Genomic DNA, 17,750 nt, shown 5'->3' with positions numbered 1-17,750 from the left:
TCTTTTATTTATTTTTGACATAATGTCTAAAGTTATTCCCAACCTATAAATAAGAATATAATGCATTTTAATATATTCAAATTCCATCTTTCTACATTAACAAAAATATTCGTACCAATCGAACCGAGAAAATAACAAATACTTTAAACAACGATAAAATGACAAAAAAAACTTGTATTCAAAATCTTTAATTAACACTCATCCTTATTCAATATTTATATTATAAAAAAAAACCTGTAACCCCTCATATATCAAAAAAGAAAAGCTTTTATTATTTTAGCTTTTATATACTTATCTGCTTAGCAAAAAAATAGAAAATAAAAGAAAAACCTCGAAAATTTCCAAACTTTAATTTTCAATCCAAATCCAAATCTCAAAAAATCTTTCTTCTCAGTTTTTCATGCAAAACATAAACAACTAGACAATTATCACCAACAAAAATCTTCAAGCTGGTTGTTAAAGCTTAAATTTTAATTCATGACATTGAAGTTCATAGCAAGGCTAAGGTCAAGCCGGGTGGTTGTTCAAGACCAACTGGAAGTTCCAGACCAAGCGGCTGTTGGCGGCGGTGGCGACGGTGAGGACTGTTGCTGGGCCAAACTGCCGCCGGAATTGTTAAGAGAAGTTCTTTTAATGATCGAAGACTCTGAAACTCGTTGGCCTCAAAGAAAAACTGTGGTGGCTTGTGCCGGCGTTTGCAGTAGTTGGAGGCTTATCGTTAAAGAGATTGTTAAATTTCCTGAAATTTCCGGAAAATTAACTTTTCCCATCTCAGTTAAACAGGTTTTTATATTTACTGTATAAATTGGATTAAAGTCCTTTGATGAATGAAATTGTTAGTAATATTATGAATGGAAGTATTTTTAAATTTATATATTTCACGGTGAGCAGTATTCGATCTTCTGTAATTGGAATCTCTTTGCAGCCTGGTCCTAAGGATGGTCTCCTCCACTGCTTTATAAAACGGAACCGATCCACTCACACATATTGCCTTTACCTTAGTTTAACTAATGGTGAGATTATTGTTGTTGCCTTACTTGGATTCGGGTGTGAGTGTTAGATATGTGTCATGTTCTAAACTGTCTTTTCATATCTCTGTGGCAGCACTAACAGATGATGGGAAGTTCCTTCTTGCTGCTCGCAAGCATAAGCGTCCTACACACAATGATTATATCATCTCTTTACGGGCTGAGGATATGTCAAGGGGGAGCAGTTCTTATGTTGGGAAATTGAGGTGAGTAGTTACTCGACTCTAATGTGAGTGTCATATACAAATACGTGTCTGACATGGATATATATTCAACTTATACATCTTTGAAAGCTCACAACTTATATTCATGTCTGGATGTGTTAAACACAGAGGTTGAATACAGATGTTTTGAGAAAAAAAAAAGGTTGAGCAATGTAAGCTATAGACAACAAATTTATGTTTTTATTTTTCTTTTTGGCAAAGATCAAATTATTTAGGGAACAGGTACACCATCCTTGCTGGTCAATCAGCTCATACTGGTTCAAAGATGGCTAAAAATCACTCTCCTAGGCTACCAAATTTGAAACATGCTTCATCTAAAGTCCATTTGGTCAACTATTCCATGGCTCATATTTCATATGAATTGGAAGTTTTTGGTTCGAGGTAAGAGTTTTTTGTTATTTTGCATAAGGATTTGATGATTTCTTATTCTATTTGTCATATCTAGCATTTCGAGTACCCGTGTCAGATATGAAAACACCGAACCATACATATGTCAAACACATATCCGTACCCAAAGTTGCTTTTAAGTCCGAGTAGGTGATAGAGATATATTTTATATGACTTCTAGGGGTCCAAGGAGAATGCAATGTATCATGGGTACCATCCCAACCGCTTCTACCGCACCCGAAGAGCCAGCTCGAGCCTGGTCAGAGTTTTCTGGCCTCAATACGGACATATTCCAATCAAATCCGATTGCTCATTCAGAACCAGCTAGCATGGGCAATTTTCTGTCAGGATCATTGTGTGGTCAAAAGAATGGTGCATTGGTGTTGATAAACAAGGCTCCAAGGTGGAATGAACAACTCCATTGTTGGTGCTTAAACTTCCATGGACGAGTGACAGTTGCTTCGGTTAAAAACTTTCAGTTGGTGGCTTCTCCGGAAAATCGAAAGATCGTACTTCAGTTCGGGAAAGTTGGGAAAGATTTATTCACCATGGATTACCAGTATCCAATCTCTGCATTCCAAGCATTTGCCATCTGCCTCAGCAGCTTTGACACTAAGGTTGCTTGTGAATGAAGATATCTATGTTCGATATTCATATCCAATAATAATTAAAAATAAATAAAAATCGATCCAAAATTTATTCGATTTTCATTTTATAAAAGGGAGAGTTAAAAGAGAATTGGTGTATATACTGCAAATATTTGCTTAGCTATGTCTTTGCAGTACTCAGTCAAATGGTACAATCTTTTTTTTTTTTTCCAATCCAATATCTTCTGACTTCTGGTACCTTACAAGGATGCTATCTACACATAATTGTCCTCTCTACTTAAGCTGATTGCATGTGGATGCTCAGATTTGACCTTGTATGTACAGAATCTGTGGCGGTGGTGGTGCCTTCTTTAGTAGGCAGATTGCCTGAATGCAGTTCAGGTTGGTTCAGTTTCCGGACAAACTCAATGAACAAAGGAAAATGCTCCGGTGCGAAGAATTGAGCTCCAATCCTCTGGAAAATGAACGAGTCATTAAGATTCTCACTCAACATGTTCTTCTTGATCTGCTTAAGACCATCAGGAGCTCCGACAGTCGAGTTCTGGCCGGAAATTCCGACCCCGTGTTTGTTGCAAGCTGTTCCAATTTCAGCAAGTAATGATTCAGGGCTTGAGAGAGATTCCTTATGCTGGTACTTATCTGACTGGTCCATCCCAGGCAAGATGATTTTGCATGAATTCCTTGCAAACATCTCTGCAACTTCTTCGTAGCCTTTTCTCGTGGCAGTGTTGTAGAAGCCAGCTGTGAGCTCGGAAGGATGTGAGCGGGTTCCGTGCCAAGAGTGCATCAACGGGACTTTCCCGAAAATGTTCACTGCACTATCACTGAAAACCGAAGAGGCAAGTGAGAGTAGGCGATCTCCATGAGCTATGAGCTGGCTTGAGTACCAAGAAAGGAAGAAATCACCATAAGGACTTTCCCAAGATCCACCATGATCCTTGAAGAAGGTGTTTGCTGTAGGCAACTCGCTGTAAGCGGGTGCATCATGAGGGCCACCTAGTCCCCACTTTGGCTTTCCGCATGCTTCGGCATGTTGCTTAAGAAGGTGAAGCATGTTTTTGTCGTAACATTGGAACTCCCCAGCTCCCGGAACTGTGTCACTTTTGGCAAACCCACGGTGAGATGGATACCGAAGCTCACCATCTGGTCCGAGACCCATTGTGATTCCCTGCAAAACCACAATACAGAAGCCATTAACATCAAAACAGGGTCTAATGACATTGCCTTATTTGACAAGCAAAACCAACTACCGTGATCGTAGAACCGATGAAAGCCGAAAAAGCCGACTTGAAGCTTTCGCAGAAATCCTGATACACTTGCATTGGAGTCTTCCCATTAAGAACAGCAAGCTCATCAACAGCCAGTGAAAGACATCCTCGGTAAGGCTTTCCAGCTCGATCCTTGAAGAAGATATTGGACTTGGTTTTCCCAATATCAAGTACCCACTCGGGAAGTGGGATCTTAGGTTGACTGGAAGCGTGAAAGCAGAGTGTTACGTGAAGTTTAAGACCTGCTTTCCGAACCATCTCGGCAATGGTAAGGTAGCCAGACCAGTCGTACTTTCCCATCGACTCATGCTCGACCACTCCCCACCATATAGGCAATTCAACACCTTCCAAACCGAGAAGTTTCAAAGCTTTAAGCCCCGCTGATATTGCTCGAAACTGGTTGACTGTACCACCAGACACAACATCTAGAGGCAGGCCAGCAAATAATCTTACTCTATTAAGCTGCAAAATGAAACAACCGAATAACCTCCATAAGATTTTTTAGTCGCTACCAGAAATTTCAATTTTGTACAATTACAAATGTTTATAAATTGGGTCAATTCGGGTTTGAACCCTGGTTAGTGGTTACGAATGATATCAGTAGATTTTATATTTGCACAAACCTGATCTAACTTTAAATATGTTTAAATTTATTCAAATTTATCTATATTTATAAATTACCAACTCAAGGCGTTATAAGTTGGCTAATATTAATATTAATTTAATATTTAATATTTAAAATGATTTTTATTAAAAGTTTAAATTTAGGCAAGTTACTAACAATTTTTCTTTGTTTATTTAGTATTTTATTATCATATATTTAATTTTATGTGATATAAATTAAACAGTATATAAAAATAAAATAAAAGTATGTTGCAAAAGTATAAACAAGGACGGTTTAATATTTTTTCAAAATTATTTTTTATTTTATATTTTTATCTAAATTTTCTAGTATTTTAGATAAATTTTTATATTTAAATAAATATTTCAACCCATGAATAGGTAGAAGTAAAAATGTAACACCTATCAATGTATTTTTAAGTCAATTTTAGCAGCATGGTAGAAAATATGGTGATTTATTTAATATTTATATTTTTTATATATATTAAATTTTATCAGAAGTAAATATACGAAAATATTTTATATTAAAAATATATTTATTAAAATATATCATTGTTATATTAATTGAGTGGCAAGAATTTTTTAATAAATTTATTTGAAGATTATATAAAATATAACGAGATAAAATATATTATAATAATATTAATTATCTATTTTAATTTCATAATTAAATTAATATTTTAAAATAATAATAATTTAAAAGCAGAAACAATGGAATGAAGCCAAAAAAAAAAAAAAAACCTTACAGTTTTGGATTTTGTAGAAGACTTCGATTTAGGGAGGGGATCAGATTGGGCAGCTTGCGCTGTTATTCTGAGCCCAGATTTTCCCCTCCTTAATGGACTCTGAAACGAAACACTGTTTGGTTTCCGGAAAAATAGTTTCTCATTAAATTTCCCGAAACTAAACCTTGAATCCTTAAACCCTAATTCTGTTTTAGGGTTTGTTGCCTGAGAACAACTCCTAATTACCGAAACCTCCATTCCCCAAAAATTCCAATTCCGAAGACCCAAAAAAAAACTAATGAAAAATTTATCCCAAAATAATAAAAAAGAGATATATTAAAACTAAAAATCAAGTCTTATTTTAAAAAACAAAATCAGGTTTACAACCAAAGAACTTCAAACAAAAAACCCCCAATGAAAAACAGGGTCTTTGCTCTCAGATCTCAAGCTGTAAACCACAAAAAGGAAAAAAAATCTTCGAACTGAAAAATTTGGGGGATGAGTGAAAGATTAGAAATGAGGGCTTTTATAATATTTTTTTGCCCTTGTTTTGGGGGGATGCAGCTTATTTCATGGCTGATGGCTGGAGCTCGTTTCTTATATAAACGTTTTTTTCGTAAAAACAACAAAAATGGCGGGCATCTCTTCTACTTTTACGTTTCGTAGTTTACCAAAATCCTCAGCCGCATAATTAATCATTTTTTACCTGGGTTTAATTAACAATTTCTTTAGCAAAAAAAAGTTATTCAAAAGAATTTTAAAATATATTTTAATTTTCACTTTTTATCATATATAAATAAAATATTTATTTTTTCTAGAAAATAAAATATTTATTTAACATGGGTAAACTACAAAAATAATTACTTTTATTTACCTCATGACTAATGCTAGCGTAATTAAATATCTATATATGTGACTTTGTACTCTGTATATGTGTTTGAGGTCGAGGTTCGAGTTGTGTTTTTAGAAAATTTTGTTATTTTATTCGAACTAACTAGAGGTGTGCATGGACCCAGGCTGGCTGGCCTACCACCAAGGCCCGCCTAGAAAAATAGGAGGTTTGGGTAAAAATATAGGCTGAAAAATGGGCTTGGACAAAAAGAGGCCTGTTTAGAAAATGAGCAGCCTCGGGTAAGATTTTTGGCCAGTTCAAGGCTTCTACCAGCCCTATTTTAATATTAAATTATTTTTAAAAATTTTATTTTAATTTTAAGTAACTTTAGTATTTTACTTTACTCTTTTGTTGCTTTTAATGTTATTTTAATATTGTAAAACTTTTGTTATTAATATAATTTAGTTCTTAATTTAATTTTAATTTGTTTCAATTTTTCAATTTTAATATAATTACTTTTTATTTTATTTTTAATTTATGTATTATTTTAAGAATTATTTTAGTCTTATTTTTTATTTGTTTTTGTTTTAATATTTGTTTTATGTTTTAAATGTATTTGATTTATTATATTTTAAAGTTTTTATTTAATAAAAAAGCAAATTTTTTTAATATGGTCGGGTAGGCTCGGGCCTACCATTTTTTCGAGGGCCAGGCTTGGACAAATTTCTAGGCCCATATTTCGGGCCGGTCGGGCCCGGGCCTTGAAAACGGGCCAATTTTTTATGGGCCCGGCCCGAATCCGGCCCGAACCCGGCCCGGCCCGAACCCGGCCTGGCCCATGCACACCTCTAGAACTAATCTCTATATTTGAATTGTTTTAGGCGTGCGTGTAACAACCTGTTTTTCAGTGGTGTCGAAAACAGTGGTTTCAAAGCCACCAAATTCGACGAGTAAGTTTGTAAATATTATTATTTAATACTTACGAGTTAATTATGGTTTTAAAAAGGTTTTCGATTTGATAATTTATGTTATATAAGCGATTTATTAAGTTCAAGTGGTTTGACCCTAAGGTCAATTGGTTTTAGAAAATGAGGTATCGGGACCTTGTTTCTATAAACCGAGCCGTAAATATTTTTATAAATATTTATGGAGTGTCATTAAGGTGGTATTAAAGTTTCATTAAAAATTTTTAACGTTTCGATAGTTAATTAATTAGAAAGGACTAAATTATAAAAAATACAAAATATGCTAAATATAGCATTTAAGTGATGAAATAGCTTAATTAATAAAGGAGGAAGGACTTAAGTAAAAATCATTCCCTAATTAGTATAGTGGGACAACAATTTAATAGGAAATGATAAAATAATGTGTTTTGGATGGCAAATTTGTAAATTAATGAAAGTTTAAACAAAATTAGACAAAATTAAAGAACGAAAAACAAAAATTTCTTTCATTTTTCTTCTTCGATGGCCGAAAGCCATAGCCAAGGAGGTGAAGCTTCGGTTTTGGATGTTTACTTTGCATGGTAAGTAATACTGACTCGTTTTCTTGTAATTTTTATATTTTTGAGATCGTTACAACTAGGTCCGACTATGTCCAACTAGCCCGTACCTTCGTTTTTAAAATTGTTAAAGATTTTGAATGTTTCTATTGATGAATCTAGTGATTTTTGATGTTAAATTATGAATTTGAAATTTTGGTTGGTATTTAAAAGTATTCTGTTAAGGGATTTTTGATGAATTTTCCGATTATGGACTAAACTGTTGAAATAGTAAAAATACAAGGGTTTTCTTGTGAAATTATTGCAAAAATGGGCTGTATTGAATGCCATAAATATTCAGCTAGCTTGGATTTGCATTAAAAATGGTTAATTTGCATGTTTTAGGCTTAGGGACTAAATTGAGTACAAGTAAAATGTTAGGGGTAATTTTTTAAAAATGTCAAAAAATACTAAATTTCATAAAATGAATTATTTTATTGTATAAATTAATAAATTGAATGAAATTATTAATTTAGATCAAGATCGAGTAGAAAATCGAAGAGAATGAAAAATTATCAAAAAGCCCCTATACTTTGATATTTCTGCACTTTAGCCAGGTAAGTTCGTTATATGATTATTATTAATTGTATTGAATATTTCATAATATTTCATTATGGGTTAAAACTTAAATGTCATTTAGCTATGTTTTAAGAAATAGAAACGCAGTGATATTCAAGCTCTGTGCCTAGCAGGCTTTGTGCCGGTTTATTATATCAAGCTTTGTGCTTAGCAGGCTTCGTGCTGGTGTGTTATATCAGGATTTGAGCGTAGTAGTCTTCGTGTCAATGTATTGTAACATGTCAGTTGTACTGAAAATATTATTTTCATTATTCAATGTTATTTAATTTGATTCAACGGGTATGAAAAGGAAGAGATAAGTAAGTATTCAAAAGACTTATGTCATGAATCTATGGAAATGAATAAAAAGGTAACGTTCAATGAAAGTATGTTTATGTTCATGAAGTTGGCGATTACAAGTGATGTTATTCAGTATATGACTTACCTTATGATATTTCGAGTGAATTATGAGTAAATGCACTAACTTGTGTATAGATGATGATATATTTATGCTTAATTCTTGTGTTATACAAATGATACGAGCAAGGAGATGTAATAAAACGGTAAGTTCATAATTGAGATGTAATGTTATGTAAATGCATTGATGAGTTAAAGGGTTTGCTTATATGTGAGAAATTTACTTAAGTTATGGATGAATTTATCTAGCTTGTGGATAAATACAGTAATTTGTGAGTTAATTATGGTTTGATAAATCTTGAGGCATTGGTATAGGTTTATTTTTACCTTATAAAGTTCATTATTGAAATGAAATGTTATGTTTAAAATTTATATGATATTACTGAGCATTCATCGCTTACATTGTTATTTTTACTTTACTTTTCAGATTATCGGAAGCTCAATCGGGTTGGAAGCTAGTCGAAGATGTAACAACCCATTTTTAGTTAAATCGAAATAGTAGTTTCCGAACCACAAACATGAGGTCAAAATATTTATTTTATTATTATTTTAATGTTTACAGAATGATATTATGTTGGTGTGAAAATTTCGTTAAGAAATTTTATCTTTTAATTGGTCAATTTGAGAAAAGGACTAAATCGCATAAAATGCAAAAGTGGAATTCTATTAGCTAAAAGTATTTAATAGCTATAGAACCTTAAAGTAAAGGTCTTTATGTTGTAATTAGAACATTAATAGTAGTGGACATATATGGACATATATTAAGGTGTTATGATGGTTATTAATTAAGGTTAAAAATGTAAATTAATAATTAAAGGTTAATTTAATTAAAACAAAACAAAAAGGTTTTTGTTTCATTCATCTTCTTGGTTGAACGAAGCATGGAGAAAATCCATTTTAGGGCTTCAAAATTTTAGCTACTTCAAGGTTCAATTGTAAGTCCGTTTTTGTTCAGTTTTTAATGATTTCTATGGTTTTGTAATCGTTGCTACTAGGTCTAGCTAGCCCAAGGACTATTTTGTAAAATTTTTAAAGATTTTTAAAGTTATCATTGATGAATAAATGTGTATTTTGATGTTTGATGATAGATTTTGAATGCTTGTTGATAGATAAACAAGTTTTGTTAAGTGTTTTTTAGTGAAAATGTAAAACAGGGATTAAATTGAGAAATGTTGAATCCTTGTGGTTAAAATGTGAAATAAATGAAAAATATGGGCTTATAGGAGCATTATAGTAATTCGGCTAGCATGGGTTCATTTTGAATGTCATTAATTAGTGATTTTATGAAATAAGGACTAAATTGTAAAAATATGAAAGTTTAGGGGCTAATGTGTAAAATAAATAAAATGTATATTTTGGATTGAATTGAATAAATATATGATTAAATGAGTTAATTTTGAATATATTTAGATTAAGAAAGGAGAAATACGGACCTAGATCGGGGAAAAAACAAAGTTATAGAGTAGTTGACTTGATTCGCCGTTTTAGCATCCGAGGTAAGTTTGTATGTGATAAATTTCATTATAAATGTATTTTAAATGCTTTGATATTGTATATGTTGTGAATACGAGACTTCGGATAAGTTCAACAATGACTCGATGATATTTCGACATTCGAAATCACTGTTGAACCTTAGGAATAGTTTAGGATACTAGTGACATGTCATTAGGGGATACATTGAGTTGGCTTCGGGCCATGATATTAGCACTTCGGGTGCAAGTTATACTGATTTGGCTTTGGGCCATGATATTAGTACTTCGGATATAAGTTACCTTAATTTGGCTTTGAGCCATGGTATAGGTACTTATTGTGTGAGATTTCTGAGTATCTGACTTCTATTTCGAATGGTTCAATGAGTAAACGACAGATATGGATGAGTATAAGATTGATGCTAGATGATCTAGGTACGTTATGAATTATATAAGTTCCCAATCGAGAAAACTTGTGAAGGAGGTGTATACTCTCATAATTGAGTATTTGAAAGGTTTGTTAGTTAATGTAAGCTATATGTTGGTGTATTCAAATTATTGAATTATATTTGTGAAATTTCATTGAGTTTAATTCATACGAGCTTACTAAGTTTATAGCTTACTTTGTTTATTTTCCCTTGTTTTATAGTGTTATCAAAGCTAGCTCGGATTCGGGGATTGTCGGAGATTGCTTCACACTATCCACCTAACTTTTGGTACCTATGAACTTTGGTATTTTTAAGTATATGTCATGTATAGGAACTTGGTCTTTTGGTATTGGTGTTGTTATGAATTTGGCCATTTGTGTTGGCTTATAAAAGTTTTGTTTATAATATTGTTTATGGCTATGTAAGTTAACTTATTTGGCTTGGCTGGTGATGTATGTATATAGGTGTACTAATGCCATTTTGTGATGTGGTTTATATTGCTTGTGGAAGGTATTGATTGTGGATTATTAGTTGGAGTAGCTAATAGTTGAATTTAAGATTTGGTATGTTTGTGGTTCTAGGTAAATGAATGGTTGAAATGCTTGAGAGTATAGATCAAATAATGCATATTTGTTAATGGTCATTTTGTTGATTTGGGAAGATAAGGTTTGGCATGAATTTGGTTGGCATAATGTGGTATTTATATTTTGTATAGATTGGTGTTTGAAATGGTATAAGTTATGCTTGATTTGGAATTGAAATATATGCCTAATGATACTATATTGTGTGCCATATGAGTTGTGTAGGTGTGCCTAAATTTGGGTGGCAAAATAGCTTAGTAAATAGCCTATTTTTGTCCACACAGGCAGAGACACGGGCGTGTGTCTCAGCTGTGTGTGACACACGGTTGTGTTACACGGCCGTGTGTCCCCTGGTGTGGTTTTAGAAATCAAGTCAATATGCTCCACACGGCTTCACACACGGGTGTGTGACTTGTCCGTATGGCATAAGTCAGTATACCCTACAAGTTTGGCACGGCCTAGCACACGGCTGGTACACGGGCATGTATGGCCATTATTAGGGCACATGAGCTAGCCACACGGACGTGTGTGTTGGTCGTGTGACCCAAGTCAAAGAGTTACACGTTGTAGGACATAGCCATGTGCTCCCATTTCGAATGTCCACACGGCCTGTGACACGGGCATGTCTGAGCACACGGGCGTGTGTCTCCTGTTTTGAGAAAAATTTTCTAAGTGTTCCAAATGTTTTAAAAGTTATCGACTTAGTCCCGAAACACTCCCAAAGCATGTTTAGGGCCTCATAGGTTCGTATTAGGGAAAAATTGATTAAGATTGAATGATGAATGTTTGATTTGAGAAAATGTATGCTAAATGGATGTTTAATTGTTTTGTAAGTCTAGTAATGCTCCATAACTTTATTCTGGCGTTAAGTACGGTGAGGGGTGTTACAGAAGATCCATCACACTATCTATTGATTTTATCAGTAGATTTTGATTTCTTGATCAAGGTTATAATGACATGTATAGGTGAAATTTGATGAGTTTGGCATGTATACATATCATTTGGAATTAGCTAGATTGGTGTCATTTAGACGGTTTTGATGCTTAAATGGTTGGTATTGGAATTGTCAAATGAAAGTATACTTTGAATGGCCAATTTAGTATGTTTGGTTGTATTTTGGAATAAGTCAATTATACTATGTTTTGGCATAGAGACAAAATAGATGATAAATGGTAAATGTGCACATATTTAGATTGATTTGATAATTATGTTTGGGGTACATTTTGGAATATTGGTTGTATGGATAAAGGACCTATTGAATTGATCTTACTATGCATATTTTAGGTATGTTTGAAAGCTTGATTGTATGTGCAAATGTTTTGTATGTGTGACCATGTTTAGGGTGAAAGAAATGGATTGAAAATAACCTCTTTCTTGTCCACACGGCTTAAGACACGGGCATGTGTCTCAGCCGTATGTGACACACGACCATGCAACACGACCGTGTATCCTCTGTAGGTTTTTAAAGGTTGCATTTCGAGGGTACACGGCCTGGCACACGGGCGCGCAACTTGGCTGTGTGACCCAAGTTAGAGAGTTACACGGGCACAGATACGGGCTGGGACACGACCATGTGTCCCTACTTAGAATGCCACAATTTTCTTCTTTTTCTGAAAAATTCTATATGTTTTCGATTTAGGCTCCGTTTGTTTGCCATTCTGGTGCTTGGATGAGTCTATGTAAATTATTTTCTATTATTTGACAGATTTCCTGAAAATATTTCATAAAAGCTGTTTTAAATTAAACAAATATATATTTAAGAATTTATTATCTTTTCATTGTTTAATTGAGTTTATTGTATATATTAATAAATTTATATTTTAATTTTTTTACATATATTGCAATGATTTATTTATAAATAAGAAAATCAAATTAAATATTTAATAATACTCAATTATTAAGCTAGAATTTTAACCGTCATAAACTAAAAACAACCAAAGCAAATAAATTATTTCTAATTGTGTTATAAAAAATAAAAAACAAAGATTGAATAATTATAAATTACCTTCCAAACAACAATTAATACTAGAAATTAATAATATTATCCAAATGCATAATTAGTAGTACACCATATGATAACAACAACATTGTCCAAGTGCATAACTAATATTTCACCACATTAAAGTATCAATATCTTCAACCTTGAGAAAATTTTTGAAGCCAAATTTTTCTATGCTTCTTACTTTTAACTAAAAAAGCTTTGGCTTCGGATTCATGACCTACAAGATAATCAAACACACTACAAAGGAAGTCATCATCAAATCCTTCTACCTCCATCGACATCACTTCTTCGTAAAGATGTGGTGTCTTATTCGCAGTAAATTGTTCCAAAGCATTAGCAATTTTGCCAGGTTGTTCACCCACAAATTTAATTTGCTTATCAACGACAAATTTAGATTTGCCAAGATACTGTTGTTCTTATCCCCTTAATCTCTTCATTGTCGCAGTCTATAGGCACTAAATCTTGGTTACCATCATCTAAATCTATGTCAGCAAATGTTCTGGCAAAACTCCTTGTTGCCATATCTTTGCCAACAACCAAAGCCATTTCATCATAATGATCAATGCTTTTACTCAAAAATGGTTCATACTTCTTGTGTGCCTGTTGGATATTATACACAATTAGAATAACAAGTAAAAAAAATTGAAATATACTTAACATATATATACATATATTACCATCACTGCTGCATCATATGTCGCTCTATCACATGTGATCATTTTCATGTTATCATCCCATCCAAAACCACTTTCAGCCCGAATTGTGCATATAATCTGCCACTGGTTTTTTACAGTCCTCAAATGATTTTTCACATGCTTCCTATCGCATTGGACTTGAAATATTTCAAAAATAGCTATGGCAAATTGATTAATAGAAATTACTTTGAAAGTGTTAGAAGGCTTATTTCCTTTCTGGGCCTCTTTTGCTAGAATTTCAAGAAAAAGATGTTCCATCGATTTTGTCCACTTGAATTACTTGGAGGTCCTTTCTTTGTTGCCCTTAGCCATTCTACATTAATAATTGTCATTGCCAATCATTTCAATATCCAACAAGCTTAAAACATAATAAATTCAATACCTAACAAATTCAAGACATAATAATTTCAAAATCCAATAAACTAATTTCAATATCATTATCCAACCAACATTAAAAAAAAACAATTTTAATACTAAAACATACATAACATAGAAACAATAACCCTGAGTCTTAAACCTATCTAATATTTCTAGCCATATAATCAGTCCACATAGTTTGTGCAAATTTCTCTCTCTTAGTAGACCATTCTCTTGCTTTTTCTCTTTCTTTCCGCTCCGTAAGATTTAGTATTGTCAAATTAGACTCAGGCTCATCGTATAATCCTTGATTAAGTAAATCACTAAGATCAACTCCCATTATATGATTATAAATGATACAACAAGCCAAAACTATATCTACTTGAGTTTGATAGTTCCAAAATGGTTCAGCATCTAATACACGAAACTTTTTGTTCAAAATTCCAAAAACACGTTCAATAGTGATTCGCAATGATGAATGACAAAGATTAAAGAGTTCCTTTGCATTTTCAGGCCCCTGAGCACTAAACTCTTTTAATGATATCGGACACCACCATATGGGGTAATATATCCATTTCGGATGCCATATCCAGCATCAGCAAAATAATATTTACCTACAATTTTACAAAACATAATTATTGCCAATAAATTATGAGCTTATTAGAAGTATTTGGTATTTAATGTTAATTCTTACCTTCTAGAATTCTTAATCCTCTTGGGCGTGAAAGTGCATCACTTATGATACGAGAATCATGTCACTACCTTCCCAATCAGCTAGAACATAGGAAAATTTCAAATCAAATGTAATGACAGCCAATACATTTTGTGTCGTCTTCCCTTTACGGCTACGAAATCTTCCTTGAATGCTAAGTGGAACAGATATACGAACATGAGTTCCATCTAATGCTCCAATACAATATTTAAAATAAGGATAAAACCTTGGATTGTTTCTGATTTCACTAGGACTGACTTATTAGGTAATCTAATAACTAGTTTATACAATTTCAAAATAGCTCCCAATACAACCCTAATGTAACGGTGAATTGTCTTCAATTGATCTATAATATCTAGATCCAATCACTTGAAACCTTATATTATGACCAATTATATGTAAAAATATAATGACTTGCTCCCTAATATTCACCGATTTAGTTGATTGTAACAAATTATTCCTACTAAGAATGTCACACAAATTAAAAAAGGCAATTGGTCTCATCCTTATCACATCAATACAATGCTGGTCACCACTATATAAAATACTATTAATATAATTTTCTCTTTCATAATCTTGATTCACACGAGGGTGAGAAGCAATTTCCTTCCTAGTTTTTAATTTTTTAATCCAAAGAGCCCCAAAGCTAAAACTAAAGCCATGACTCTGACAAATGCATTTTGATCTTGATTATGATCCATCTAGACAAAATAATGCCACACAAATATTTGAGCACTAAAAAAAAGATGCAAGCTTTTCATAAGATCACACAAAAATATAGCACAATAAGTTACAAATACACTTGTTGAAACAGAGAATGGAATCATGGTAAAAATTATGATTTTAAGTAAACTTCAATAAAAGATAATGCATAAAAATGCCATGTACGGAATAAAATATACAATAGTTATACAATCAAAATCATTATCTTTCCAAAAACCAAAGTGGATGTAGTTAACTTATTTATTATATATATGTGTTAAATAATTGGGTTTGGCATTTTTTTTCCCTTGACCTACCATGGCTTGTATTTTAAGTTGAATGATTCTTTTTTTTATTTATTTAGTGATGGAACCGAATTCCATGCAACATAATTGATTTAATTTTAGCCTTCTCTATTAAAGTAGGTGCTTGAAATTCAAGCATTGGCCATAAAATTTGAACAGAGTCTATCAATTTTTTTAACAGGCTTGTTTGGAAAAGACAACAGAGGGATATCAGAAACTGAAAGTCCAGCATAATATAAAATAAGATCTATCAGCTAAATTTTAATTCTAATGGAGATTTGGAAAGTCATTTTAGTGGCAATCCAATCACATGGGACAAGAAAGATGCTTAATTCCTTTTCGTTTAGTTGCTTGCCTCTATGGAAAGAATACATATATATAATAGTGCAAAATGAAAATAACACTCATTGCGAAACTAATTCAATTAATTTGTACACATATTTTAGATCTAATTTTGCTGCAAGTCTCTGCACTCTTTGAACATTTGAAATTTAGTCCCAAGCTTTTTTTTTTATTTACCTACAATCCTAGTCGCTCCAAGGCATCGACTCTCCCTCCATCTCTGAGGTACCTACACGCCATTTTGGCTCACATGATTACAAGAAGACGAGAGAGCACTGGCGTCGTCAACACTCACGACGCCAACTTTTTATGGTGTATGTCACACGGGCACGTCATCGACCTTGCCTATTTTATCGCCCTCGCGATTCAGCACCAGACAGAGCGGCATAGGAAGAAGGTCTTTTCCATTGGCCCCTATGTTACTCGGTTGGCTCGACACTTCAAGCTCCTCAGCACCGCAACCCAAGAATCAATCTTAACCCTCATTAGCCAGATGTCTCCACAAGGCATCTCGAGCATGCTTAGGATGAGGATGATCGAAAAACGCCAAGAAATCTACCCTCCTCAATATCGTCTCGCCCAATCTACCGAGCAGGAGGTTTACGAGGACATTTCTGATGATGTCCTGTCACAGCATGAGGACCTACCGACTCAGCCACTACCACCCTCTCGTCCAGTTCATGCGGCGGCTTCATATGCTGACATCTCTGAGCACCTTACTCGATTCGAGCAGCAGTGTTTTCAACGATTTGACAACATTGATGCTACTCTACAGCAGATTTGTCAGCACCTCACATCTCATCGCCCGTCCCACATCGCGAACCATCTAGCGATGAAGATGTTTAAAAACATTTATTTATTATTTTATGTTTTTAATTTTTATTAAAACTACTTTTTATTTTTATTAAGATTTTAGAATTTTATTTTATTATCAATTTCAGTTATTTCATTAAGAGTAATTATTCTTACTAATATACCCTAACAAGTTCCTGATTTTTTCACAGTTATATAGAGCTCCTAAGCTCATCATCGCATAGGAACTAAAAACTCTACCGGGGAAAGGTTTTCCACGACTGCAATGTCTTGATCGACCACGACCATAGCTATCACTAGATATAATATTCTTTTGGCGCAGGACTTATGGACTAATGAACCTCTACCATCGCCGAAGTATCCTCCTCCACTCTCGCACCGATTACTCTCCAAAACTCCAGTTCGAGGAATTCATCATACAAGAAGTTTCACTTCTCCCCCTATCTTATGATTACAAATTTATCTTTTCCTATCTATCTTTGTACATTGAGGTCAATGTACATATTAAGTGTGGGGGGGTATTCATTTCATTATCAGAAAAATCCCTGAATGACTGCCTTGTTCTTTTGAAAAGCTCTCATATCATATTTAGGATAAATTTTGATTGATTTATGAAGCATGATAAGTTAATTTTTAAGAATTTAAAATTTTAAGTTGTTTCCCCAAAGTTTAGGTATTACTTTGAGTTGGAATTCACAAGTTTTAAACATCAAAAAGCCATAATTTTTGTGAGATTTTTGAGCCTTTTAAGCATCTATTAATTTTTTCATGCTCACTTTTATTATTGCTTTGAGTGCGTCAATATTGAACTGTTATTCTTGAACTTGCTTGATTATGCATGTCAAGACCACACCATTTGATTTGATATGCCAAAATGATTAAGGCATTTAGGATTAACCCACTCATGCCATGAAAAGCCTACCTCCACGATTAACCCCTAGTAAACCCCCTTGAGCCTAACAAACCATTTCTTGTTGAAATCCCCTAAATTAATTTGATCCCTATTTTTGTCGAGATTTGAATTGAAATAGTTGCTTAACTATGTTTTATTCTATTTTGTAGTTATCTGTTCTTACAAAAAAAAATGTATACATATTAGTAGTAGTAATCTTTTATTTTTGAGCTTAAGTATTTAA

The 17,750-nt window shown here is 33.2% G+C and overlaps 2 protein-coding genes across 3 annotated transcripts; one reads left to right on the top strand and one right to left on the bottom strand.

The window, feature by feature from the left end:
- The first annotated feature begins 211 nt into the window (after positions 1-211).
- Positions 212-2,484, top strand: LOC108474400 (tubby-like F-box protein 3). 2 transcript variants are annotated; one of them, XM_017776311.2, is made up of 5 exons: positions 212-783; positions 926-1,013; positions 1,105-1,234; positions 1,454-1,633; positions 1,821-2,484. In XM_017776311.2, the coding sequence occupies exons 1-5, from the start codon at positions 478-480 to the stop codon at positions 2,269-2,271; spliced, it is 1,155 nt and encodes a 384-aa protein (XP_017631800.1). In that variant the 5' UTR covers positions 212-477; the 3' UTR covers positions 2,272-2,484. The 2 variants fall into 2 exon arrangements, with proteins under 2 accessions (XP_017631800.1, XP_052881898.1); XM_053025938.1 differs by having other exon boundaries at positions 226-783; positions 1,114-1,234.
- Positions 2,335-5,450, bottom strand: LOC108474399 (inactive beta-amylase 9-like). The gene is made up of 3 exons (XM_017776310.2): positions 4,883-5,450; positions 3,498-3,977; positions 2,335-3,415 (listed from the first exon to the last, which is right to left on the bottom strand). The coding sequence occupies exons 1-3, from the start codon at positions 5,117-5,119 to the stop codon at positions 2,525-2,527; spliced, it is 1,608 nt and encodes a 535-aa protein (XP_017631799.1). The 5' UTR covers positions 5,120-5,450; the 3' UTR covers positions 2,335-2,524.
- Positions 5,451-17,750: the final 12,300 nt, after the last annotated feature.

The sequence above is a fragment of the Gossypium arboreum genome, chromosome 3 (genome assembly GCF_025698485.1).
Source record: "Gossypium arboreum isolate Shixiya-1 chromosome 3, ASM2569848v2, whole genome shotgun sequence".
In the NCBI taxonomy this organism is placed as follows: Eukaryota; Viridiplantae; Streptophyta; class Magnoliopsida; order Malvales; family Malvaceae; genus Gossypium; species Gossypium arboreum.
Note: the sequence above shows the minus strand (reverse complement) of the source record. Positions and strands in the feature narration are given on the sequence as shown.